We start from the raw sequence: 26,995 nt of genomic DNA on the forward strand, positions 1-26,995 counted from the left end.
ATATTTTTTGAAAGCAAAAATGTAAATATAACCGGTGGGGTATAAAGTGTATTGACATTTATTACATGCAAAGAGAAAAATATAACTGAGTACCAATTTGCTCTGTTGTTTATCATTCTTCTTCACTACCCTAGTGATAATAGAGTGAGATCATCGTGAGTGAGTGCTTTTTCCAACACTAAGTAATATAATTAAGATACAAAATCATTAATTTTGGTGTTCATGTAGCTTCAACGTCGAATCTCTATCAAGTAAATCTTTGAGGATAGTTAGGTGGGATTGACTAGGGATAATTTTAATTCCAATAACAACAAATTGCAAACACTTTTTATTTCATTATTTTCTATTGCCTTTTCGAACAATACATACGTAGACATATAGTTTAACACAAGCTTTTTCACATTCTACCTTTTCTTGAATAAAGTACAAATATAATACTCCCTCTATTTCATATAATATCTTTGGCTGTAACCAAAACAAAAAAACCTTTGGTAGCTAAAAGCTTTCAGATTTTACACAAAAATTAATAAATCATTTAATTGGACGTATATTTATAAATTCTTACTATTTTTCAATGCAAAGAACATAAATACTCTTGGGATATGATTGAAATTTGAAAAGCAAAAGTCAATTTCTTATCTTAAATTAGTAAGATACTCATTGTTTGTAAAGAAAAATAAAATGTTAAGACTACAAATGATTTATAATGAGAAGTTTATGGATGTGACGTATATAAATAATACTTTTTTTTGGACAAAATATGCAAATAATACATGAATTCTTTGAATTCACATAAACTACCCTAATTTATTTATTTTTCGAAGAAGAATCTTGGACATAAAATCGACAAATCCACCTAACCCTGTCGTCAAACACATATATATAGTATTAAATCTCCCATTCCACGTCACTTAATTGGGGGTAAATGGTTTAATGATTGCAAGGACTCAAGAGTAAAACCATAATATACCAAATTTATTTACCAAACAAAAAAGAAATTCAAAATTCAAAACAAAGATGCGTGAGCTTCATTGATTTTGCTTCCACCATGTTCGGCACAGAAATTAAAAACTTTATATGATTCATTTTATTTTTATTTTTTTCGAAAGAAACTTTATGTGATTCATATTGTTGTACAAAGAAGAAGATTAAAATAGCACGAGGTGGCAGGTCCAAAATTCCCAAAATCCTATTCAAAGAATACAAATGTGGGATGTTTGGGGTATCCTCCCCACTACCCTTACATGACTTCTAGTGGACCCTCACACGCACTCAAAATTTCAACTCAAACACAAAAATGAAATATAATAAATAATAATAATAATGATACCCAAATGCTTATAAAAACCATTATATAAAGCCATGTTATCAAGAACAACCTAAGTGTCTCAACTCTCAACACCACCCTCATCATTTTCACTAGTATCTTTCTCTTGTTCTTATATCCCTATCTACTCATTCTCAATTCTCAATTACTCAACCGTTTTTATTTATTGTTACTTAGTCAACATTGTTAAAAAAAGACCTTGCATATGCATATGGAACTTGTAGCACATATATAAAATTATATATCATATATATTTTTATAAGTATTTAAATAGTGCATATATATAGTTGAAAAGATTATGGGAAACGTAGACTATGATGATTACCCTTGTTCAGGCATGAACGTTGATGAGAGTGTGCATGGTGTGGCAATTCCACCTCCTCAACCATTTTTGAAGTCTATGAAGTATTCAATGAAAGAGACTTTCTTTCCAGATGATCCATTGAGGAGGTTTAAGAATCAACCAGCTTCTAAAAAATTGGTGCTTGGTCTTCAGTATTTTTTTCCCATATTTGAATGGGCACCAAGCTACACTTTTCAGTTCTTGAAATCTGATCTCATAGCTGGCATCACTATTGCTAGCTTGGCTATTCCTCAAGGCATTAGTTATGCCAAACTTGCCAACCTCCCTCCAATTCTTGGACTATGTGAGTTCTATTAGTATTAATTTGTTACTTAATTATCATATAAATATATACTATTTTTTTTGGTTTTACTAAATGAAATAGGATTAATTACTAAAATTAGTAACAAGGTGTTTTCAAAATCAAATTGGACATTGAACCGGTGAATCATCCGAATCATAGTTCACTTGCTCGAATTAGGATGAAATTGTATATATGATCAAACTACTCAAACAACTAAATTGTAAAGAATATCGGCTCACGAATCATCCTGTTCACAATTCAACTGTACAATTAGACTATTTAATTTGATTCGATTTCTCAAACATTAAAAATAAAATTCATATAAATATTTTGTTGCTAAAAAGTTTATTGAGGGAATCAAAGACTGGTTTATATATTTCTTTTTGGGACATTGATATGGACCTCAAAAAAGAGTCTATACCAATTACCAAAATAATATACTCTCTCTAGTCCTATTTAAAATAAATATTTAGGTTAACAAACGTTAATGGATCTGGTCCAATTATTTAACTAGATACATCAACTTTTATTGATTTAAATGTCTTTTTATAAAAAGGACCGGATGGAGTATTTTATAGTAAGAGAATAAGATTCAATAATTTATTAAAAAATACTAAAAATGGTAATTGTAAACTTTGAACATATTTTTAAGCACCATTTTGGTCCATATACTTTTCTTGCTGATTACCGAGGCACTAGGCACTAGTTAAGGCCTTTAAATAGTAACTTATCATAAAAATATGTGTAATCAATGCATCGAGAATCGAAATATTTGACTTTATTATAAAATAATTTATTCTTTTAGAATCTTTAAAGAGTGCCTCGGAGGCACTAGTTAACAAGACAATTAACTTTTTTATTAACTCAACACTGTTCTTGTCATAATTAAATATTTATGTTATGACATGTTTTATTGATTTACATATTTTGCAGATTCAAGCTTTATACCACCGTTAATTTATGCAATGATGGGTAGTTCAAGGGATTTGGCAGTTGGAACTGTGGCAGTTGGATCTCTTCTGATGGGTTCCATGTTGGCCAATGAGGTTAATCCTACCCAAAATCCAAAGCTTTTTCTGCACCTTGCTTTCACAGCTACATTCTTTGCTGGACTTTTGCAAGCTTCATTGGGTCTCTTTAGGTAATAAAAATTCTAATCAATTACTACTCCATTTAAAAATGTGCAAAATATCAAATTTTCATAATTTTTTATAATATATTATTCAAGATATTTAACCTAAAAATTATGGATTGACATTCGTAATAAAGTCAAGTATTATGGAACGGATGCAGTACTAATAACTACTACTCAAAAAGGATCCTTAAAAAGTAGCATGTTGTCATAAAGTAAGCTATTGAAATGATATGTTATGTTACTGGATATGGAAAAATAAATAAAATAACATGAATATGGGAAAAAGGTTAGAATATATATATCCTAACCAGGATAATATCTTCCCCTCCTTTTTTTGTGTTTTGTCTTGGTGAAAAAGATCTTGCAACTTTGCACCATGCAATGAGATTCGCCCATTTCGCATCCCATATTACTATTACAATGAAGAATTAAATTATTCTGATTAAAGGTATATACTTGGTTTAATATTGAACAAACAAAAAATTTCTTGGTTTAATAATTACTACAAATATTAAATCTATCAATTGAACCGTAAAATAAAAATTCTAATTAGGTAATATCCATTGTTTGTTTTCAGTCATATAGTAGTTAACTTGAAATGATATAATTTATTTATGAATTTCCTTAAATATTATTGATGCATGGTAATATAATATAACGCATGAGGTGGGGTGCATGCAGGTTAGGGTTTATCGTGGATTTCCTGTCACATGCAGCCATAGTAGGGTTCATGGGAGGAGCAGCCACGGTGGTTTGTCTACAGCAGCTGAAATCAATTCTAGGACTTGAACATTTCACCCATGCTGCTGATATTGTATCCGTCATGCGCTCCGTTTTTACCCAAACTCATCAGGTACAAAAACTAAAAACGAAATCGACTATATTTATACGGATCAAAAACTTATTCAAACTTATTTTATATAAAAAAACATATCTTATCTTATCTTATCTTTATAGTTACAATAATGTCATGTAACTTATCTGACTTAGTTTTTTACACCAATAATTTTATTTTTTTTTGACAAATACACCAATAAATTTTTGTTTACTTATTTATTTATTTTGTTATTGCAGTGGAGGTGGGAAAGCGCTGTGTTGGGATTTTGCTTCATTTTCTTTCTCCTTGTTACAAGATACTTCGTAAGTACTACCTAACACAAATTCATTTGCATAAACTATAGAAACATTTATTATTAAATTATTAATAATGCATGATCTAGATTTCTTTAGTTGCTAATGATAATCTTTTTCTCACCAAATGATATTTTCACAGCACGAGCCATGACTATGACTGTGAAAGGATTAGATCCCAAATCTGTCACTTATTTTTCCTTGCATTAATTATTATGCTAAACTAGATGTTTATGGAAATTATGGGAATTAAAAATTGGCTTTGATTAAGATCAATTTCTTCCCTACCCTAGCTGCTAACTCTTGATAAGATAGATTAAAGTCAACAAATTTTCTCAGCAGCAATTGACGTTTAAAAACACTGCAGCCATGACAAAAGTATAGCTACGTAGTATATATCATATCATAATCATACTATTATTAATTATATATAATAAAATAAATAAATTACTATTTATACTCTATCATTTGTTACTGAGATTAATTTAACATAAAATTGGAATTGACTGCAACGGTGGTTTGTGACGATAATTGATCAATGCAGAGCAAAAAACAACCCAAGTTCTTTTGGGTGTCAGCAATGACGCCGTTAGCGTCCGTTATACTGGGCAGTTTGCTGGTTTATTTCACTCATGCCGAGCACCACGGCGTTCAAGTGGTGAGCATTTCTCCGATTAGATTAATTTTTATGTGTTGACAGTGCAATTTATTTTACGCGCACATTCAATCAAATTTACATCATGACATTGCTTTTCTATTTTTGTTCCTATATATATGTATATGAAAATAACAAGTTGGTTTGATTTAATCGGATAAATGTTAAAAAAGTTGTATCGTTTGTATATGCAAATTAAATTTTTACACGTACAAAAACACTCTAAATTTTACATATATATCAAATCACGTCATGCAGATATTTGTGAGAATATTTTATGAATTAAATTAAGAAAAAAGACATTATGATGTGATTTGATTGGAAGCATGAGTAAATTTTTATTTTTTTTTACTTTCCTTCTAGGATGATCTAATCATGATTTTATCAAATACTATATTATGTTTTAAATAAAATAAAATTGATTTGCATAGTCTTTATTTTGTCACAACGCACTCAGACAGAAAAGAGCCAAACACTGTTGAGTGCTATTGGGTCCAACCGATACCACCCATATTCAATGAGTATTCTTATCTGGTAGGACCTGCAAATGAATCATTTTTCTAAAACCCACCATGAGTACACATGTATACTTCACACTTTTTTTAATTTCAGAAATTGCAGTTTGATTTTTAAAATTAAAAAAATAATTTATAAAATTGATTTCACTGTACACTAGTTCATTTGAAGTAATATCACCAAGTTAATAAAAGTTACTCCGTTCGATCTTATATGTAAGTAAAATTTAGATCAACAAAAATGTATATATTTAGTCTAAATTTTAAACAAGATATATCAACTTTTGTTATTAAACTTTATCTTATATACACCACCTCGGGGGATTAATTATTATATTAGTAGATTTTTGGTTTGCTACTTTTGAGATATAGAAAAGGGTAGGGATGTGATTGGACTAATTTTTTTTTTTTGGTATTGTAATTTGCCAAATTGGCGCATGTTTCAGATAGGAGAATTGAAGAAAGGACTAAATCCACCATCACTCACAGATTTGGTATTTGTGTCACCATATATGACCACAGCTATCAAAACAGGCCTTATTGTTGGCATTATAGCTCTTGCGGTAACTACCTCTCAACTCAAACTCCTTTATATCCTTTATTGCCTAATAATACACTTTTTTAGACACGGCAAAACTATAACACATGTTAACGTGACTTAACATGTGTGCACAACATAATAAAGACACACTCTAACTCTAATATGTCACATCCTTAACCAAAGAAGAATAGAATGAAACTAGACAAGGCATTGAGGCAATAACTTTATTATTGGTGGATTTATATGTTTTTGTCAAATGCACAACATATGGTCCTCCTCATTTGACAATTATTTGGATACAAGTCAAATTGTGTCTTCAAGAGACCAAGTTACTTGAATGCACACCAAATCACATGACCTTTACCAATAGTTCTAGGGCATTACCTTTGTATCTATTCCTATATAATTTTATACAAAAGCATACCTCTTTATTTACATTTTAAAGAATAAAATGAAATTATTATATGCTTGTTTGCAAGCTTGTTACCTTGCCAAGGTTTATATGAGGTCATAATCATATTGAATTGCATAATTTGTTAGTAGTCATTAAAAACAAATATGTTTTGGTGCATATATAGGAAAGTTATTGGTAGTGGACAAACATGTACATCAAGATGTAAGTAGAAAGAGTTGACCTTATACTACTCTTTTTTAAAAACAAAATGGGCAAATGAAAATTATTATTAATTAAAATGACATTAATGGTCATTGTAGAACCGGTTCCAAGAGAAAATTATTAATAGTCATTTTACAACCGACTTTAAGAGAATTTGAATTTCGTCCCTTGATATTACAAGGTCAAACTCTTATCATTTAGCTGACACTTTATGAGACACTTATCACATTCAAAGTTCTTGTAATTATATCAAGATGATGATGATACTTTTAAATCTATGAAATGTCATATGTAATAGACAAAATCCTAGATATGCTAATTTAGTTAATGTAGATTTCAATAGGATCTTGAATGTTGGTGCTGTTTTTCAGGAAGGAATCGCTGTGGGAAGAAGCTTTGCAATGTATAAAAATTACCATATTGATGGAAACAAAGAGATGATAGCTATTGGAACCATGAACATAGTTGGTTCTTTCACCTCTTGCTACCTCACAACAGGTAAACATCATCACCAAATGTTAACTTCAATATTACCTTTGCACATAAATTTCTCACATGTTTTTGGTATAAAAATGATAAATCTTTCAGGGCCATTTTCGCGCTCGGCCGTGAACTATAATGCTGGATGCAAGACAGCAGCATCCAACATTGTGATGTCAATTGCAGTCATGTTGACACTGTTATTCTTGACACCTTTGTTCTATTACACTCCTCTGGTGGTACTAGCAGCCATAATTGTATCTGCAATGCTTGGACTTATAGATTATGAAGCAGCCATCCATCTCTGGAAGATTGACAAATTCGATTTTTTCGTCTGCATTAGCGCGTATATGGGCGTTGTCTTTGGCAGTGTTGAAATTGGCTTAGTCATAGCAGTATGTATCAATAGTCTCTTTGTTCTCCCACTTATCAGTCTGATATACAAGTTTATGATATTAATGTGTTTTCTTATGCATGTTTAGGTTGCTATATCAGTACTTCGGATATTGCTATTTGTTGCAAGGCCAAGGACATTTGTTTTGGGAAACATTCCAAATTCTGTAATATACAGAAACATTGAGCATTATCCGAATGCAAATCGTATTTCCGGAATTCTAATTCTAAAGATTGATGCACCAATTTACTTTGCCAATGCAAGCTATTTAAGAGAAAGGTAAGATACATGAAAATTTGGATTTTTTTTTCTCTAGCATGTAAAATTTTCTTCCCTGGAATAATTCGACTGACAAGAAAACTGTTATTGTTCATAGGATCTCAAGGTGGATCGATGAAGAGGAAGATAGAATTAAAGATACAGGGGAGACAATTTTGAATTATGTTATACTGGATATGAGTGGTGAGTAATGAGCCTTTGAGACATGGCAATTAATCAAAACATGGTTATTAGAATTTTCAGTCTAACTTGCAGTGTAATTATATTGGCAGCTGTTGGAAATATTGATACAAGTGGAATAAGTATGCTTGAAGAGGCTAAGAAGATGGTTGAAAGAAGAGAGCAGCAAGTAATTATTTCTCTAATGTCATTTGCTAATCATGAACCAATTTTTTTTTTTTATAGCTTATTCATTGTAGCATTTTTGTTAACCTTGAAATCTTTTCATTCCTATGATTACAGCTTGTTTTAGTCAATCCTGGAAGTGAGGTGATGAAGAAGTTAAACAAATCCAGCTTCCAAAAGGATGTAGAAGGAAATTGGATTTATCTGACAGTGGAAGATGCTGTTAGAGCATGTAACTTTGCATGCAAAACAAATCCCAAAAGAGATGAATCAGAGGGTTGGAACAATGTCTGAGTTATATATATATATATATATATCAATGCATAATTTAAAGAGCTCAGAAGCTTTCTTGTTTTCTACTCAGTTATGTATTATTACTATTACAATATGTGGCATGAGAGTATGTGAATCATGCCACTAAATATTTAGAGCCATAGGAAAATGAAAGATGTATGAGTCTTCAACTTTCACAGTTGAAAGAAATTTCCTACATACGTTGTTGAGTTCTTATGCAACAATATGCTTGTTAATCTATTCAAATGCAAAGCATTTACCATGAGAATTAAAAATGGCCTTTGAAAAGGTTCTGGAACCGGAGAAAATTAAAGGTTACTGATCAGAAGTTTTCAAGTTTAAATCTTGACAGTGCAAAAAAATAAAACCTTCAACACTATTAAGTTACATACATATCTTTGAAGTACTATCAAAATATTACACAATAATCAACATTACATGGATCCGACTGGAACTTGACTCGGATCACGTAAGCAAGGTCTCGGGTTTGAGCCTCGCAGATGAAAAAAATGTGGTTGAGAGGGGAGAACTCATAGAGGTGACCGGTCAAGTTTGCCTGCGAAGATTAGTCGTATGCAAAGTTGATGGATACTTCGCACCAATAACATGTTTACCAAAAAAATATCTCCCATAATAAATCACCAATAATGAAAAAAAATACCAGATGAAGAGTGTTAGGTGAGAAAAAAAAAATCCTAGTCTGATATGATACAAGTGACCAATCAGAGGAAAGTAACATTTTACATCTCCCACTGTATATCCACACATGAATTAAACCAGAAATTGAGGAAGGGATTATTCAAAATTTTATATGAAAAAAAGATAAGAAAAAGAAATGGAAAAGTTCCATCCTAGCCTCTTCTTGCTAATACATGAGGCACAAACATGTACAGAAGGATCGAAATATGACTTGTATCGTCTTAAAGCATCTATAGAAAGGAAAATATACAAACAAGAAAGCTAATGTCTCATGGAATTGAAACTACGGTAGAAATCAATCTCCCTTAGTGGGTGGTCTTACACATGCACAAAAAGGTGTTTTCTTCTTCTTTTGGTTGTTGGTTTTTGTCCCACCATAGAGATAATCCCGCAAACGTACTCTCCGACTTTGATCAGCCATTTTGGTTTTCTCTTTGCTTTCTTTTGCATCATTGAGTTTCAAAAGAAGAAACTGGAGTCTTTGAACCTCCAACTGAAGTTGTCCTATTTTTTCTGATCCTCTCTGCGCTTGTTCCGAAAATCTCCTCCTGCTGACACTTCCAATCTCATCTGATTCTGATGAAGCTCTCCCAGCTGAAGACAGTGCACCTTCTTCTACATTCTTCACCAGCTTGCGGTTGGCATCGAACAACTTCATTACAGTCTCCTGAGACGCTTCAAGCTGCTCTTTAACGGTATCATACTCGGCACTTTTTCCCTTTGTACTCTTCTCAATAGTTTCAACTTTCTTCATCAAATCTTGTATGGTTATTTGAAGGTTCGTTAACTTCTGTGAATCAGAATCAAGTCTTTCCAAAACTCTACTCTTGTTGCCTTCTTCACGTGGCCGTGACATTCTTCTTGAGATCTCTAACTTGTCCACCCCCAACTCCTTTTCCACCAAGGAATCTCCTGAAGGATGTTTGTTGTATGTTTCCTTGGATGCTCTTCTTTGATGATGATCTTCTGCTGGTTCTGCTGCCATCTTCGGTGTCTTATCAGATGTTTCCCACAACTCAAGCATATGATCATCAGACTCAAGAGTTCCTCCCCTGCTTACTCCATATGATGAACATTCAGATATTTGATCAAGCATGATGTCTTTTGGAAGTACTTCAATCTCAGTTACAGGATTATCTGGCCTTAAACTCCCCATTTTCTGTTCAATCTCCTTTGCTTCTTGAATCTCTCTCATTTCAACATTGGCTTTGGAACTTGCGTTAAAATTCTTAACTGCCATTGAAATTTCATTGATCCTCCTCTGCAGGTCTTGGAAGTCGAGGAGAGGATCTGGTGCCGTAACAGATTGATATTCATCTATTTGTTGACCATTTTCAATGTATTGGTGATTCACCAAATTTTTAACCTGGAAATGGTGATCATAGGACAAACAAATCAAATTATATCCATAAAGAAAGGCAATAATAGTTGTTTACATGTAGAAAAGGAGGAAATTAATTTTCGTCGCAAAATCATCAAGCAATGACCTGGCATTACCATAAAAGGAAAAATCAAAACCAAATACTGAAAAAATATATTAATACCTCAGGTTTTTCATAGTCATGATGTTTTGGATGCCCTAGAGTCTGCACCTCCAGAGATGTTACACAATCATTCAAAGCACTGATAGCTGGGACATAAGCAGCTAATTGATCACACATTTTCCCATTTTCACCTTCCAACTTGCTAACTAATTCTTTCAGCTGTTCTCTTTCCATGTCTTTCGAGTAGTTTATGCTCTCAAGATGCTCACATGTATCAGCTAGCTCACAAGCCTTCCCTTGAAGTAGTGTTTCATTGACAGCAGAAACCTGCAGTTCGGCAAAGAGTACTGCAGCTTGAGTTTCCCATTGTTCAATCTCATTTATTCCTTCGTGTACTTCATAACTTAGCTTCTTTTCCCTTAGCTTAATTTCTTCAAGTTCTTGGTGTAGGCACTTCATTTCAGACTCCAATTTCTGGTTCACTTCACTGAGGCATCCAAGCTCTTCATTTTGACGGTCCTTGTCCGAGGACAAGTGGGAAATTCGATTAGCTTGCTCTTCAAGTTTCCCCTTGGCATCATCATATCTAATCTTCAGATCTTCCGCCGTTCTTTGCAATTCTGTTTTCTCGGTGTGTAAAGCATGAAACGTCTTGGCTGCTTCCGAAAGCACTTTTTCCTTTTGACACAGCATTTCCCTTTCATTCCTAATCTGACAAGTCAATTGATCATTGACAGATTCAACTAAATTCAATTCAACATTTGACTTTACAAATAACTCTTTAAGATGAGAATTTTCCATTTCTTCATTTTCTAATTTGTGTGCCATTATCTTCAATCTCTCCTCAAGGTTATTATTTTCTGAACCGAGCTTATCAAGTTCTTGACCAAGCTGTTTAAGTTCCTGGAGTTTTTCAGAGATGATATTCTCGTAAATCGCAGAAATATTAGATTGAACGAATGTCTCGTGGGACAGGACACAAAGTTCTTCTTCCAAGTTACCCTTCTCCTCACTCAGATCTTTAAATCTTCCCAGCAAGGATTTTTTCTCTTCAATTATCGTGCAACTTTTTTCATGTAAGTTTCTGTGGATCTTTTCAAAGTTTGATAGCTCTTCGCGTAGATTAACTATTTCAGCTGTCATACCTTCCATTTTCTCTTCTCCTTTGCTTATGGCCAACTTCAACTCCTGATTCTTTTCCAATGCCTTTTGGAACTCAATTTGCAATGCCGTGAACTGCTTAGACTGTATCTTGGACTCCTCATCAAGTGCTCCTTTTTCTATCACAAGATTTTCTACAGTCATTTTCAACTGCTCAAGAAATGTAATCAGAACCGAATTCTCAACGGTCAAGTGGTGGCTTTCCTTGAAAATCGCGTCAAAAGACTTCTTTCTCTCCTTAAGTTTTCCATGTATATGGTTCAGGAGAGTTTGGTCTTCGTCAAGCATATCTTCAAAGAAATTATCACCGTTAATGTCAAGAGTCTTCAACACCTGATGCAGTCCAACCCTTAGTATTTTAATTTTATCAGACAAAGAATCCACATCATCTTGCTTTTGAATATTTTCAGTCTCCAAATTAGAAATAATTTTGTCAGACATTTTGGACGCCTCCAAAAGTCTCTGGCACTCAACTAGGAGGGAAAAGTTCCTTTTCTCCAAATCTTGGATACACTTCTGCAAGATGAAAATTTCAATCTGAGCGTTTAGAGATCTATCCAGTTCCTCCTCATATTCTTGTTTCCGGCACTTTGCATCTTCTTTCAGAATATCGATTTGTAATTCCTTGTTGGCCACTTCATCTTCATTCAACTTCAAAACTCTGCAATGCTCTTCCCTTTGGGAATACAGGGAAACCAGTAGCTCTTCTACCTTTTTAAGTGATGACTCCCTTTCTCCTTTTAGTTCCAAATGCATTAGTTCCAATTCACTGTGTTGTTTTTCAAGATCTTTCAGAATTTGCTGAGTGGTGTTCAACTCTGAAACTAAGGCTTCTTTCTCTGAAGAGATACTGGACTTCTCATGGTCAAGTAACTGGCACGCGTCTTCTAAGATCTTTGACTTCCCTCTTAATACATCAAGTTCGGTACTGACGTCAAATAGTGAATTTTCCAAAAGGTTGTTATTTTCCGAAAGCTTCTCAAGCTTTTCAGTGGTGGCTTGTAATTGAGAAAACAAGGTGGCCTTCTCAGCAGCAAGAGTTGATTTCTCCACAAGCAGAGACTGGCATGTTCCTTCCAACACATTTACTTTTCCTCTGACACTATCCAACTCAGCATTCAAGTCTGAAATGGAATTCTCTAAAACAGAATTCTTCTCCAAAAGCTTCTCCATGGTTTCCAATTTTACCAAAAGAGCCAGTTTCTCATCTTTTTCAGCCTCACATGTCTCCTTCAGCTTTGAGTTCTCGTCTTGCAATTGTTTCACCGATGAGCCAAAGCACTGTGGATCTAAATCAGCTGACCTGACCTCGTCAATCATAGCTTCATGTTTTTTATTCATATCATTAAGCTCCTCTTTAAGACAGTAAATTTCTTGCTGAAGAGCATTTCTTTCATTAAGTCGCAGCTCAACCTCCTGTTCAAGTTTCTCTATTGTCTCTTTCAAATTCAATATCTCATCCTGCAAAGTTTGTATAGACAAAGATGAAGAAATCTTGAGCTCATTTAGAATTTTGTTTTCCTCATTGACTCTGTGCACTTCATCCTCTAGAGACTGCTTACGTGATTCAACATTCCCTAGTATTTCCAATTTACCGTGAAAGTCAGCAGCAAGAGCTCTAAGGTCTTCCTGAGATTGAGAATGCAAATGCTGAAGAGTTTGGAAAGCAGTTTCAGCCTCAATGAATCGCAATCTCTCCTCTTGTAAGGAACTCCAAAGTTTACCCAATTCCTTCTGCTTCTCGTTAAGTTCTTCACTTTGAGATCCCATCTTGTGTGCCAAAGACTGTAATTCAGACTGTAGAGCGTGATTCGATGTTTCCAAAAGAAGACACTTCTGTTCGGAACTATGTAACTTTTCAACCTCATCGTCTATCTTAGAATTTAACCTACCCACCTCCTCTTCAGCACAAGAGAGTTTATGTTCCAGACTGGAAATTATCTCCAAGCATTGCTGATATCGGAGAGCAGCATCTTCCTTCTCTTCATTAAGTTTAGTAACTTCCAACTTCAAAGCTTCAATTTCGTTTTCAGCTAAATTAGCTTGCTGATTAATCCTTCTAACATTCTCCTCGGATTCTTTTAATCTCTCCTCCAGTTTTGATAATGTCTCCAGGCATTGTTTATATTGAAGAAGGGCAACTTCCTTTTCAGCTTCTACTCTTAGAAGGTCCTGCTTCAAGGAGTCAACTTCAGTTTCAGCTCTAGTAGCACGTTCGTTAAACTCTCCTGCATCCTTCTGAGCAAAAGAAATATTTTTCTCCAGATCGGTTATTTTCTCCAAGCATTCCTGGTACTGAAGAAGAGTAGCTTCCCTTTCCGCCTGTAATTTGATTACCGCTTCCTTCAAGTCTTGAACTTCAGCTTCTGCTTTGCTTGCTCGTTCATCGACTCTTTGAGAATTCTCTTGTGCAGAAGACACTTCTAATTCAAGATTAGACAATTTCTCCAAACTCTGCTGATACTGAAGCAAACCAGCTTCCTTTTCATCTTCCAATTTGGCAAGGGCTTTCTTTAAGGCCGAAATTTCTGCTTCGGCTTTTGTCACGCGTTCAGACTCAGACAAGACATGAGCCTTAGTGCCACGGCCTCCATTGTTTAGCTCACTGCTTTCCTCCTGCGTCTCTAAAAAATTGAGCCCCCTTCGAGCATGCCCTTCAAACTTTGCATGTTCTCGAGGGATGAGGAGATCATTGAGCTGTCTTAAACCCGTCTTGTTCAAAGCAGAATGAAGTTCTTCACTATCTGCTCCATTTCGTTTGATAAAATGAGCATCTTTTTCTGATTCATCCGAGTCCAGAAATGTACGTGAAGGATGGCGTGTTTCTGGTGTACGTGGCTCAGTCTCCATGGATGTAACCATTGGTAAATCGTCTGTAATCATCACAGGAATTTGATTAGGAAATGCTTCAGCCATGGTCCGATGAGCATGACGGATCACTCCAGTTGCATGATCATATCTCTCAGCCAATGCGCGGTATGCCCTATAAAACTCTTCAACCATTTTCATCAGCTCTGGGCGCTTTTTATAGTACATTTCCGCTCTCCTGGCAAAGGAATCTGCATCTTCTTCAATGAGCTTAATCATTTGCTTCACCTTGACATCCATGTCTGTGCATCATGAAATATCATTGTGATTAGCTCAGAGGATGGATTATCACAAAATAATAAATATTGTCATATCGTTCTCGGTAATTAAGCCAATAACTCATATAATACAAACTAGAAGTGCATGTAGAATGTCCCTAAAGGAAACAACTGAAATTTTCTAAAACCAAATAAATCATGTCATCACACGCTTCAACATCTACAATTATAAAAGGAAAAGAATTTTGAGCAAGATACAAAATAACGAAGATGATTCAGAAATATAAGTAAAAAAATGCTTCTATAAAAATCAATATAACAGAATAATAAAGTCTCAACTTTACTGCATCATATAACCAGAAGAACATTCTAAAGTGAAACTGAAACAGATTTAAATCATATTTACATCATTGTGCCATCCAGACATTGATGAAATATACTTCTATTTTCCATTCTGATACTCTAACTTTTAGCAAAAAAATAATACTTCCATACAGTAACTTTTAACTTTTAAGGCATCATAGCAATCTCAGTAACTGCTAAACCCATCAACAAAATAAATTATGCTCAAAGTTAAATGTAAAAACATTAATTTCCCATATACTATAGATAAGAAAACAACAATAAATGATGCAACTCAACCTCCAACCGTAAAGATGTCAAGTCACAAAAAAACAACCGTGTCAAAAAAAAAAAAAAATTTGCGCTACTACCAAGGCCAGAAAGATAGGAGGCATTACCTGTAAGATTTTCTTGGAGCCATTTTGAGTTCTTAGGACTTATGTGGCTATCCCACCACCAAGAATACATTCTCCTAGAATCTGCATGAGACCGAGTCGCCGTCGCCATCACCGCTTTCTGTTCTATTGTTGTAAGTACTTTATTAATCCTTCAAAGACATGAAGAGGCAAAACATTCACAAGAGTATGCTTTTGACTACAAAGTCAACCAAGTCATCACAGTTTCTGCTTCTGTGTGTATTCATTGGAACAAACAAAACAAAAGGATTACAAATTGTTCAGTTTCAGACAAATCAAAATCATGAATATTGTTTCTTCTTTTTATTTTCTCAAATTGATCTGAAGTAGCATAAAAAAAACATACCTGATTGGTTGAACTCGGTTTTGTTTCTCAAATTCCAAAACTGAATGAACAAATTTCTGATATGCTGGAATGAATACAAACTACCTGATCATCCAATAAATGCAATAGAAAATGACAAAATCAATACTATCATAATTTTGTAATAAAATTAATAAATAACCAATCATACTTCTGTAAATCAACAATAACAGCTTAGTTTTCAAGCATGAGAAGAATACAAATCAACCATATAACTGAAAAAACTACATGATCAATCAAATCAAATTGAAATAAAAAACTTGAGATCAAAAGATAATTGAATCAAAGTGAATTGATGAAAAGAAAACATAATTGAGATAGATATGATGTTACTACTCACCAAAATGAAAGTAAAAGAAAATCAAAATTTTATGGCGGCTATGAACAAAGTTCAGCTAGCTCCTTTTATTTTGTTTCATTTTATTTTAATGATGAAATTTAGTGTCATCCCATGTTAGTTAGATCTCCGTGAGTTGTGCAAAAACACAGTACACAATGTTGTTGTCTGTGTGTAACTCACTTTCTCTATGTCTATCTATGTTGTGTGATGTTTTTTTTTATTTTTTGTTTTTACTTTGGCTTTTGATTTTGGTTAGCTGGGTTGGTGGCACTTTGTCCCCTCACCAGCGAAGAGACATTTGGCTTCAAAATAGTGGGTGGTGGATTGGTGCTAAATTAAGCTGATCAATTATAATAATATTAAACCTTCTTTAATTATCATTTTAATTACTAATTGTCATTGGTATGAAAGATTAGATAAAGGTTACAAGTCAAATTCAAAGGCATTTAAAACGCTTCATTTTTCAGTTTTGAAAAAATGGTAGTAGTAATTGTATTTGTATTAGTTGGACTTGGACTCTTCTTAGGTGAATGTATCAGATGTGTTTTGTTTTGTGTTTGGTTAGGCTCTTTCTTTATTTCATTTTTCCATATGTATCATCACTTAAACAATTGTATATGTTTCATATAATCATATGAATCTGCTCCAATTTTTTTAACTAGAAATATCAAGTTTTGTTCATCTAAATTTGTCTTATAAATATAGGATATCGGAGTATATTTTAAGTATTGTCGGCTTTTAAGTATAAATATTTTTTTCTTTAAAAAAAAAGTGTAAATATTTTTTAGTCAAAATTTGAACATTGATTTGTCACAACGTTGAAGGTAGGTCTCTTCCGTTATATACAATCACACATGGTTGATTAGGCTACTTATTATTCCATCCATCTAAGATTGAGTTTTTAATTTATTTTTGTCAGGTTCAAACTCCGGACCTTGCATATATTATGCATTATCCATATCAATTGAGTTAAGCTCACGAAGACAATTAAGTGTTGTATTTGGATGTTTTTAAGTAAGTGATTATTTGAATTGATTTTAATGAGAGCATTAATATATCATTTACTAAACCATCTTTATTAATTGTAGTTAGTACATTAGTTAAATAGAGTAAGACCGGTGCTAGTCACACCCCAAAAAAAATAAGTTACACCCCAGAATGACTCATATACCCCTAAATTGAACATAAGTAAACTTAATTTACATTAACCTAGATTGAACGTAAGTAAACTGAATTTACACTAACCTCTTATATACATACTATATACATACGTAAACTAAATAACCTAAATTGAACGTAAGTAAACTTAATTTACATTAACCTAGATTGAACGCAAGTAAACTGAATTTACACTAACCTCTTATATACATACTATATACACACGTAAACCAAATTTACATTAACCTAAATTGAACATAAGTAAACTTAATTTACATTAACCTAGATTGAACGTAAGTAAACTGAATTTACACTAACCTAAATTTAACATACGTAAATTTGAATTTACATTAACCTACATACGTAAACTACACTAACCCCTTTTATATACATACACGTAAACTTAATTTACACTAACCTCTCACTTAAAATCAAATTGACAAGCATATCTCATACCAAAACAAACAATAAACAAATAGAAACTCATCGAAAATGAAATTCACTAACCTTTATGAATATAATACATATCAATAACAAAGATGTTGATTCAGATCTTGGTTGTACATCTATGGTGATTTGTGGATGAAAGGGGGTAAGGGTTCAGAATGATCATAAAAGATGGGTTTTTAGAAATTTACATGAAGAGGACAATTTTTATATTATTGTAAAATTTTAAATAAATTTGAGTGTAACTTGTTTTTTTTAGGGTGTGACTAGCACCCGTCATAGAGTAAAATTCAGTAAATAGAGAGTATATTAATAGAAGAAAAAAAAGTTAATGTATATGTTAGTATTTTAAAGTGATAATTATTTTAAGATAAAGGAAAAAAAAATGCAAAAATGAAACTTATTACGAGACCATGTAAGATATTTTACGAGTATTTTTCCTTAGACATGTGCATTGAATATATAAATATTATATAACAAGTTCTATTCGTAAATAAAAGACATGTACAATATCATATAGTAGTAATAATTTATTTTTTTGGTATTTCAATATCATATAATATGTGCTTACTAGATTGAATCCAAAATATTCTTATAAGAACATTTTTCTATCATCAACAATTTATCTTTATTTTTGTAAAAAAAAAAAAATTATCTTTAGGAACATTTTTTCGTAAAAGTTTATTTAATACTTTATCAGATAAAATAATTTATTTTATTTATTTAATAATTAATGCTTAATTTTCTTCTGTTTAACATCTGTTGAGTGAAAATAAAAACATCTATGATTTATTATCCAATATTATATTATGTAAGAACTTTCAACCTTAGACTAACTTTATTTATCAAAAAAAAACCTTAGACTAATAATTTACGTGTCTCTTTTCTTTTAAGTTTCTACATTCTTGACCAATTTTAATTTCATTGTATATTTATGTATAGTTTATAATTATAATTATAATTCAAATCAAATTAAATTATAAGACTCAATCATTGATGTATGAATTACAATTAAAAGGGACTCTTTTATTTGTATATTTGTTTTTATAAATACTACGTAATGTCATTTTAGGGTTTGTAAATACTTTTTTTTTAGGGAGGGTTTGTAAATACTACTACTGTCAATACGAACAGAAGAAGTAATGTATTAACTCAAAAGTCAAAACTATCCACTCAATAAATTAAAGAATGGCCGCAATTACCAAATCTGGCCGGTGCTTGATCCGTGATTATTAGGGATAGTGTTGGATACGTACTCATTACCATTACTATCAGCCGTAGAATTTTATCAATATACAACAAAGTTGTATATCTTATCTTACATGCATTATTTATTAGTAAAAAAAAGTTTGGTCAATGGTTTTTTATCAGTCTAATGGCTAGAGCTCATACAATTTAATTGTGGAAGAGTGGAGTGTCCGGTGTTCGAACCTCGACCCCTAAATATAATATGCAATATCACTGCCAACTGAGCTAAGCTCACTGGGATAAGTTTGGTCAATGTTTTTTTATCAAACAGTCTAATGGCTAGAGCTGATACAATTTAATTGTGGAGGAGTGGAGTGTCCGGTGTTCGAACCTCGACCTCTGAATATAATATGCAATATTCTTACCAACTGAGCTAAGCTATCGGGATAAGTTTGGTCAATGTTAATATGTATTCCACAGACACATATTAGAAAGTTTAATATTAAAAAATTTATCTTGAAAATCTTGTATCAACATTTTACAATTAAATATTGTTTTCTTAATGTAAAATTTTATTTTTAAGTCTTTAACATGTATATTAAAAAAATTGACGGAAAATTATTAAAAAAAATCATGATTGAAAATCATGTGAGGAAAATCGATGACACTTGTTTGAGGAATTAAATACTGGTATGGATGGGACTGTGCTAGAGGGATGACGGGACAGTGACTTGGTGTCCTTGGCTCGTTATAGTACTATTATTGGTCACTGTTGGTGTCGTGACTAAAATCAAATGCTGTGTGGCCGGTGATCCATTTTTATGTGTAACGAAACAGTAGTAGTATTATGGTCACATGATCAGATATCTTGTGCTTTCAATATGAAAGATGATGGTTTATCATTAGTTATTTTTATTAAAATGTCTAAAAACTATACATTTAAGCTTGTGATCATATAAGAATTACTCTTCAAATGAATTTAACTTTATTGCCTCCTACCCTCCATAATGGACTAACATTCGACGGTTACGAGATCACGCCATCCGTAACCGCTTTCCAACGGCTCCTCTCCTTTGATTTCATGAGGCTTTGCGTTCTCATCTATAAAAGGGATCTTTTGTTGTCCTATTGGGTCTAATTCATTATAACTTAAATCTTTCATTTTTGCACTCTTACTCACTTGAACGTCAGAGTGTTTGCAAGTACTCTTAACTTACAATAAACAATGTAAAGATCGTCAAACGTCACTCTTATGATCAACAAAGAACAATGTTGGCATATGTGGGAACTTAGTTTCCACATCTTTTTCTTTCAATGATAAAAACTTTCCAAAAATAAAATAAATATATACCGTTAGAAAGGCCAACGACGAGCAAAAATTTCCCAAAAGCATGGTTTGCCACATCAATCCTGATGAAGGAAAGGACTGCTTTGCCATCTGTGATTAAAACTCCCAAGCAGAAAAGAATACCGCCTTTGTCGGAAGTCTCACCGCCACCATATGTAATAAGAATGAAGTATAACATGAACATTATAACAAATTATAAGATGTTAATGAGCGTCCTAAGTGTATTAATTTAGAAAACAAAAAGTTATTTTACATAAAAAAAAATGTTGTAATTTTTAAACTGATAAAAACAATTGTATGTTTTAGATAAAATTTTCTTTTATCGAATCCCTATTCAATGTTCTTATGACATTTGTTAGCAAGACCCTAAAACTACTATTATATTATAAACTACTATTTATATTTATTGAAAAATGACTTCATTCATTGGTTGGAAAAATAATTCAATGTTATATTTTTTAATAGGTTAGAAATGAAAAAATATCAACATTTGAGAGCAATTATAAAGAGAACTTATATAAATATTTATCGTTTACATATTTTTATATAAATTTTAATGAAGGTATAGGAATGAAAAAAATATTTTTATACGTAACTCATCATGAGGGTATAGGAATGAAAAATATTTGTTTGATATGAGTTACGTTCCTAAGGGGTGCGGTTATGGTGCATAAGGAAATCCTTATACACCCTGCATAAATTCAAAAATGGTTTTGGAGTACAACTCACAAAAACCATTTCCACAGTAAAATGGTTTTGGCATAATTTTATACAAAACATACTATGATATATGCAGGTGTTGGAAACCATTAGTACATCTAATGATTTTGGAATGCAACCCACAAAAATCATTTCTGGATTTATGTAGGGTGCATAAGGATTTCCTTATGCACCATAACCGCAGCCGTTCCTAAGTATCGAGAGGTGACTAGAACAAGACAGACTGCTTGAACTTATGTAAGATATGGAAAGAGCCTGTAAATGTGTCAAAATCTATCCAGGGTCTTGTCATAGGTCACGGCTTAGCCTCTCCCAAGATTGAGAGTTGTAGATGACCAACCTAGTAATGTTGCATGTTAAGTATTTTGATTGTACCCCGAAAGGTGTGTCTTCCCATGCTTAACATGATGGTTGTGTCAAGAGACCCTAAAGGCCACCGGGTTGCGAGGAAACTCTGTCATAACTAATTCATTGTTTAAACACACCTTCACCTTGGAGAACTTCTAAGTCTTTTTAACTGTTTTTTCAACCATTTATCTTTGTTTTACTGTTGTGCCAAATATGAATTATTTTATTTTTCTGCAAACAAGTTATTTATCGGAAAGCTCTAGAAAGCTATAATGTCATAGTTCATGTGATATCAATATCTTTTTATAATATAACTTGAATAATGTACACTTGCACTTATCATTTCACCCCATAAATATTCGGTGTTTTGGGAGACAGCACTTATTCCTTTGGGGAGGAGACCCCATGAAGAGCAAGAACACTTGCACTTAGTCATTCCATCCATAAATACTCATAGTATTTTCGAAGACATCACTTATTCTTTTGGGGAGAAGAACCCTCACATATCTGAGCAAGAACATTTGCATATGCGATAAGGTCATATATGAAAATCCCTTATTAATCCTTTTTGCCAATGGTTCGACAATATTCCATATCTAATCGTGAAAGATCTTTGATAACCTAGATTACATCGACCGAAAAAGGGTTAATTTTATCATCAATGGTGATAACAATAGTAGAGACACAAACTTGGCCACCGACTAGAATGAACATTTATAATTGCGAGAAAAGGGTAAAATAGAGAAAAATATAATGACAATGTCTGATTATGTTTCATAAAACTCAAATAATCAAATGTTGATCTCTAACCAAATAAGATACGACAATGTTATATGCTCTAGAAGCCACCAGATTCAAGCATGAATGAGTAAAAAGTAAATAGTTTGATGGATATATTTATATTTGTTATTGACTTTTTATTAACGATCTCTACTATTATGTGTGATACATTTATAAAATTAAAAATACAAATCTCAAAATCGGTGTCATTTTCAACAGGTAATCATTTTTTTTTAAATTATACTTTATTCTTTTGTTGATATTCAAGTGAACTCTCTAATTTGTACCATCAATCTCAAGTTAATATGTTTTTATGATAATAATGAGTACATCAATACTTGATGGAATTAATTTGATAAAAAAAAAAAAAAATTACACTCCCCTCCTCTTAAAGATGCATGAATTACACTCCTTTCCTCTTATGTTCAAATATACACTCCCCTCCCTTGAAAAATAAAATTTATAATCCTCTCTCTTATAAGGTGCTTGAATTACAACCCCCTCCCTTAATAATTAAATATGCACTACACTTTAATCTATTTTAACATAAATAATTTTTTTTACGATATATATTAATTTTATACCATCATTTAAGAAAAATTAATTCATTTCTTTATAACTTAAATGTCAATGATAATTAAATTTAAATATTTTGCTATTGATTTGATAATTTAGAGTATAAAATTAACTTTTAAATAACAATGCTTTATTGTCTGTAGTAATTTTTCACATATTTTAATTTTATTTTGGGCTGTTTCATATTCTATAATAGGGTCTAAAACTACATGTTAATGAAATTGTGAATAAAAAATAGCGAAAAATATGTATTCAATTTTTTATTATATTAAAATAGGCCTGCAATACTATTTTTTTCGAAGTGTGTTAGATTATTATTATTTTTCTAGATTATTAGAAATAAAAAGTTAATATTGAGGGAGTAAAGTGTAGATTTTAACATAAGAGGGAGGGTAATGTAATTCAAGCTTCTCTTAGGGAAGTGGAGTGAAAAATTTTCTAATATGTTTTGAATAAGAGGGGAGGGGAGTGTATATTTTAACATAAAAGAGGGGGAATGTAATTCAAGTATTTTGAAGGGAGAGAAGGGGAGTGTAATTTATAAAATAAAAAAAAACATTTATGGTCGTTTCTGAATTTATAAATGTTACTCATTGTAGTACAAACAAAGGAGTACCATGCAAGCCATGTCCATTAAGGTCAAAGTAAAAACAAAACGTCATACTCATCGTATCATCATAACAATTGATGGCAATGAGAAAAGATTAGAAACCCATTAATCTTTTGGAACTTCTATTTAAGTGACTCTAGTTTGCATTCTACTCCATCTACTATATAATAAACATGACACCATGCTCTTTGTTTTTTCAATCAACATATTTTATCAAACCGTGGTACATGCATCGGATATACTATCTGTTTTAACTTATTAGAAGGTTTTTTGAAACAAGTATCTCACTACCATACATAAAGAATGGTTTATCCTTGGGGTCCTCCTTATATGAGTCCGAGGAAGATAGATACAAACTTGAATAACTAATTGTTTGTTTCATTATTACTAGGGATAGGGATAGGGATGGAGGGACTGTATAGTCGTCATATCTTGCCAAATTTTCAAGACATTATATAGTGCAATGGGAGGAAGATATGATGTCTCTATCTCAATTCCCAAACGTGGAAGATAACAAAAGCAGAAAGCTCATCGAATCCTTTAATTCTTATCATGTTGTGATGTTCAAACATGATTATTTGCTAAGGACATGATAGTGGGCCATACATTTCCAACAACTGTTTTATGTTCCTTCAAGGGTACCACTCCATGTGCATGCCTTTATATTCTTTCCCTCTATAATCCGTCAATATATAATTTCTTCTTGTTGCAACAGTTCCTTTATACGCCACGTTTTCAAGAGGAAAATGTTTCGGTAAAAAAAAGTTGTGCTAACTTTCGGAGTAAAGTTTGGGCAAATGTGTATGATTGATAATTGCTAGTCCGTAATGAGTAATGACTATAAAACTTAGTTATTATGGCTAAATGTGTTGGGTCATGGGGAGTTCGGAGGACTATCCACATCGAAGTTAGAACAACCGCATAAGTAAGAGAGACACGACAGGCTGCCTCGGTCGTACCCTTCGTCGAACGGGGCTCTGATACCACTGTTGGGTCATGAGGGAAGCTTGGGGGACCGTCCACATCGAGTCTAGAACAACCACACAAGCAAGATAGACGTCACACTCTTACCCAAAACCTTAAGGCATTAGGTTAATGGGTCCTCTTACTTATAAGGTGTTCAACCTTTACTGTTTTATCCGATGTGGAACATATAACCCACACTTGCACACAACAACAAAATGTTTTACTTAAACCATCAGCTTTCAAATAATTTTTATTATGTCTTTAAAGTTACCTAATTTAAGAACTTAATTGAAAATTATTTAAAAATTTATGCTACTTGAATTGTTCACTATACTTGGCAGTGTCTCACCAAATTTATGCTGAGGTAACCTCAATTGACGTACCAAAGTTCTATAGCTAGCATGGTTTTTTTTTTTTAATAAAAAAAAAGGCAAAATAAGGTACAATCATTTTCCTTAAAAGTAACGATCAATATGTAACTTTAGCATAAATTTGAAAAAAAAAATGGTGGGAACGTTAAAATTACAAAAGAAAAACTATAAGAGGTCAAAATCGCTTAAAAAAGTATAGTCAAAAATCACAAAATGGTGATATTTGAATAAGAAATGCATACAAGTCTTTCATCTAATGAATGAATGGATAATTGATATATTCTTTTTTTTGACTGCAACTCATACCACCTGCTGAAATCTCGAAAGAAGCAGGTAATAATACAAGAACACGAGAGTCTTTTGTTGAATGACTGTTTCTTTTTCCATCATGCGTTTCTCACGTGTCCTATGCAGTTCAGATTTTAGAATCCGCACTGCATAAAAACCTCATAAAACTTTCAAAAACACGTTGAAATATTTCGGATTTTAAAATCCAAATAGGGCGCGTGAGAAGCGCATAGGGGTGGGAAAAGTAATGGCCCCGTTGAATTGCACTGCTGTAGTAGCTGCTTCAATAAATGGAACTTCTCAAATAAAGCCCAATAATTTCCGGCCTGTTTCAAGTAGGCATTACACCCCCTAAAACAACATTTAAACAAGACACAACATGAGAAGGATTAGCTCTGACTGTATGCTTATTAAACAAATGACGGAATGATTATCCAATCCAATCCAATACTTTAAATAATGAAAAACAAATAATAAAACTAATCTTTCTTATTTTTAAATAATGAGCATATATGTATGATTGATAATTGCTAGTCCGTAATGAGTAATGAGGTGATGTTTAGTATGGAAAAGGGGAGTTCTTTCCCTTCATGGGAAAGTTGAACCACAACCATGAATTTATTACTTTTCAAATTGAACTAGAACTTTTACCCGTGCTACCGCCCGGATCATAAACAATGGAGAAACTAATATATTTATAATAATTTCTTATGCCTACAAATTTTGGAAAAATTCTTTAAACACTATGATTGTAATATTTCTACAATAAGAAAAATTGTTTAAACTTTTTAACTTAACATTAAATAAAATTATTATATTGTAAACAAAAACAAAAAAAAAAAGATAGTTGCAATTTCGGTCTCCCTAAAAGGCAAGACACAAAAAACAACTGCGGATAAAGCCAATAAGGCAAAATACAAATAAGGTGCCGTATATAGCGGATCACCGGACAAAAGCAAACAAACCTTCCAACACCCCAAAGAAAAAGCTGCCAAAAAATCCAAGCAAAACAGCAACCCAGCCAAAGACAAAATAACATGATGTTGAGGTATAAATGAGAACAAAAGGCCAAACATGACAACAACTATATAGTCATCAAAACAATTAGCAAACCCACGAATACTCCTGCATCACAGCCAGCACTATAACAGAAAGGACATGGAGGCATAGCAGAACCGATAGGGAGATCTTACCACCAAAAGGAAAGCAAAAGGAAGCCACCACAGCCGCTGAAACTGCAGCAGCACCTAAACCCAAACATGCCAACCAACAACACCCACTACACAATGGCCTCTCTTAAAATATTGTTCTGTCTAAAAAAGAGGTTTGAATACTCCATTTCCTATAGGTGTGACTAATCTAGTTCACAGACCAAATTGTGGGGCAGTCCTCACATGCATGTATGACATTGTTATTAGATGCTTCCAAACTTGATAGACAATCCTTCAAAGAACCTTCGTTGTTTGCAAAAATTAGTCCACTCTCCAAAAATTGTGCAAGTCATCTTTGAATCATGGAGAAACTTCAATACACATTTCCAGCTATAGCCAAAGTAATCCACCAAAATCAGTTAGGTGTCATTATTTAGCAGAGCCGTTCGACAAAATCCAAACCAAGTCTAAGTTTATTTTCATATGAATTAAAAGCAAGTGTTAGAACATATGACAATTTACAAATTAAAAAAAAAAAAAAAAAAACTTGAAACTAAGTGCATACCAGAATTCTAGAAGTTACATCAATCATCAGATGCAGTCAATTAGTTGTTGGTAACTTTATGAGTCATCTTATAGTACTCACTCAAGTCATGCCATGTCAATCATCCTTGAAGTATAACTTACCATTATTCTTTTTGACCATCAATTAGGAAGTTTCAATTTCATTTGAATCCGCAATGTTACATATGTAGCATAAGCAATTTACAACCGAAACTCTCTTTTATCTCAT

General features: G+C 32.6%; 2 protein-coding genes and 1 long non-coding RNA gene across 3 annotated transcripts; 1 reads left to right on the forward strand and 2 right to left on the reverse strand.

The window, feature by feature from the left end:
* Positions 1 to 1,372: 1,372 nt before the first annotated feature.
* LOC11421335 (sulfate transporter 3.1) lies at positions 1,373 to 8,634 on the forward strand. Its single transcript, XM_003590546.4, has 12 exons — positions 1,373 to 1,974; positions 2,908 to 3,115; positions 3,791 to 3,962; positions 4,184 to 4,249; positions 4,785 to 4,898; positions 5,857 to 5,973; positions 6,939 to 7,065; positions 7,156 to 7,442; positions 7,530 to 7,720; positions 7,818 to 7,903; positions 7,993 to 8,069; positions 8,183 to 8,634. Exons 1-12 carry the CDS (start codon positions 1,626 to 1,628, stop codon positions 8,357 to 8,359), a joined length of 1,971 nt encoding a protein of 656 aa, XP_003590594.1. The 5' UTR covers positions 1,373 to 1,625; the 3' UTR covers positions 8,360 to 8,634.
* Positions 8,635 to 9,038: 404 nt separating this feature from the next.
* Positions 9,039 to 16,490, reverse strand: LOC11435087 (protein NETWORKED 1D). Its single transcript, XM_003590547.4, has 5 exons — positions 16,252 to 16,490; positions 15,894 to 15,977; positions 15,530 to 15,760; positions 10,603 to 14,813; positions 9,039 to 10,424 (listed from the first exon to the last, which is right to left on the reverse strand). Exons 3-5 carry the CDS (start codon positions 15,636 to 15,638, stop codon positions 9,354 to 9,356), a joined length of 5,391 nt encoding a protein of 1,796 aa, XP_003590595.1. The 5' UTR covers positions 15,639 to 15,760; positions 15,894 to 15,977; positions 16,252 to 16,490; the 3' UTR covers positions 9,039 to 9,353.
* Positions 16,491 to 25,878: 9,388 nt separating this feature from the next.
* On the reverse strand, positions 25,879 to 26,980 carry LOC112421177 (uncharacterized). Its single transcript, XR_003011306.2, has 2 exons — positions 26,768 to 26,980; positions 25,879 to 26,592 (listed from the first exon to the last, which is right to left on the reverse strand). It is a non-coding gene; the product is annotated as an uncharacterized lncRNA (long non-coding RNA).
* Positions 26,981 to 26,995: the final 15 nt, after the last annotated feature.

The sequence above is a fragment of the Medicago truncatula genome, chromosome 1 (genome assembly GCF_003473485.1).
Source record: "Medicago truncatula cultivar Jemalong A17 chromosome 1, MtrunA17r5.0-ANR, whole genome shotgun sequence".
NCBI lineage: Eukaryota > Viridiplantae > Streptophyta > Magnoliopsida > Fabales > Fabaceae > Medicago > Medicago truncatula.

Excerpts from the sequence above, each read along its gene's own strand:
- LOC11435087 (XM_003590547.4), bottom strand. The coding sequence starts at position 15,638 with ATGGCGACGGCGACTCGGTCTCATGCAGATTCTAGGAGAATGTATTCT. Across the intron at positions 14,814-15,529 it reads GCTCCAAGAAAATCTTACAG|ACATGGATGTCAAGGTGAAG; the intron begins GTAATGCCTCCT and ends CATGATGCACAG. Across the intron at positions 10,425-10,602 it reads ATGACTATGAAAAACCTGAG|GTTAAAAATTTGGTGAATCA; the intron begins GTATTAATATAT and ends CACCATTTCCAG.
- LOC11421335 (XM_003590546.4), top strand. The coding sequence starts at position 1,626 with ATGGGAAACGTAGACTATGATGATTACCCTTGTTCAGGCATGAACGTT. Across the intron at positions 1,975-2,907 it reads CCCTCCAATTCTTGGACTAT|ATTCAAGCTTTATACCACCG; the intron begins GTGAGTTCTATT and ends CATATTTTGCAG. Across the intron at positions 4,899-5,856 it reads AGCACCACGGCGTTCAAGTG|ATAGGAGAATTGAAGAAAGG; the intron begins GTGAGCATTTCT and ends CGCATGTTTCAG.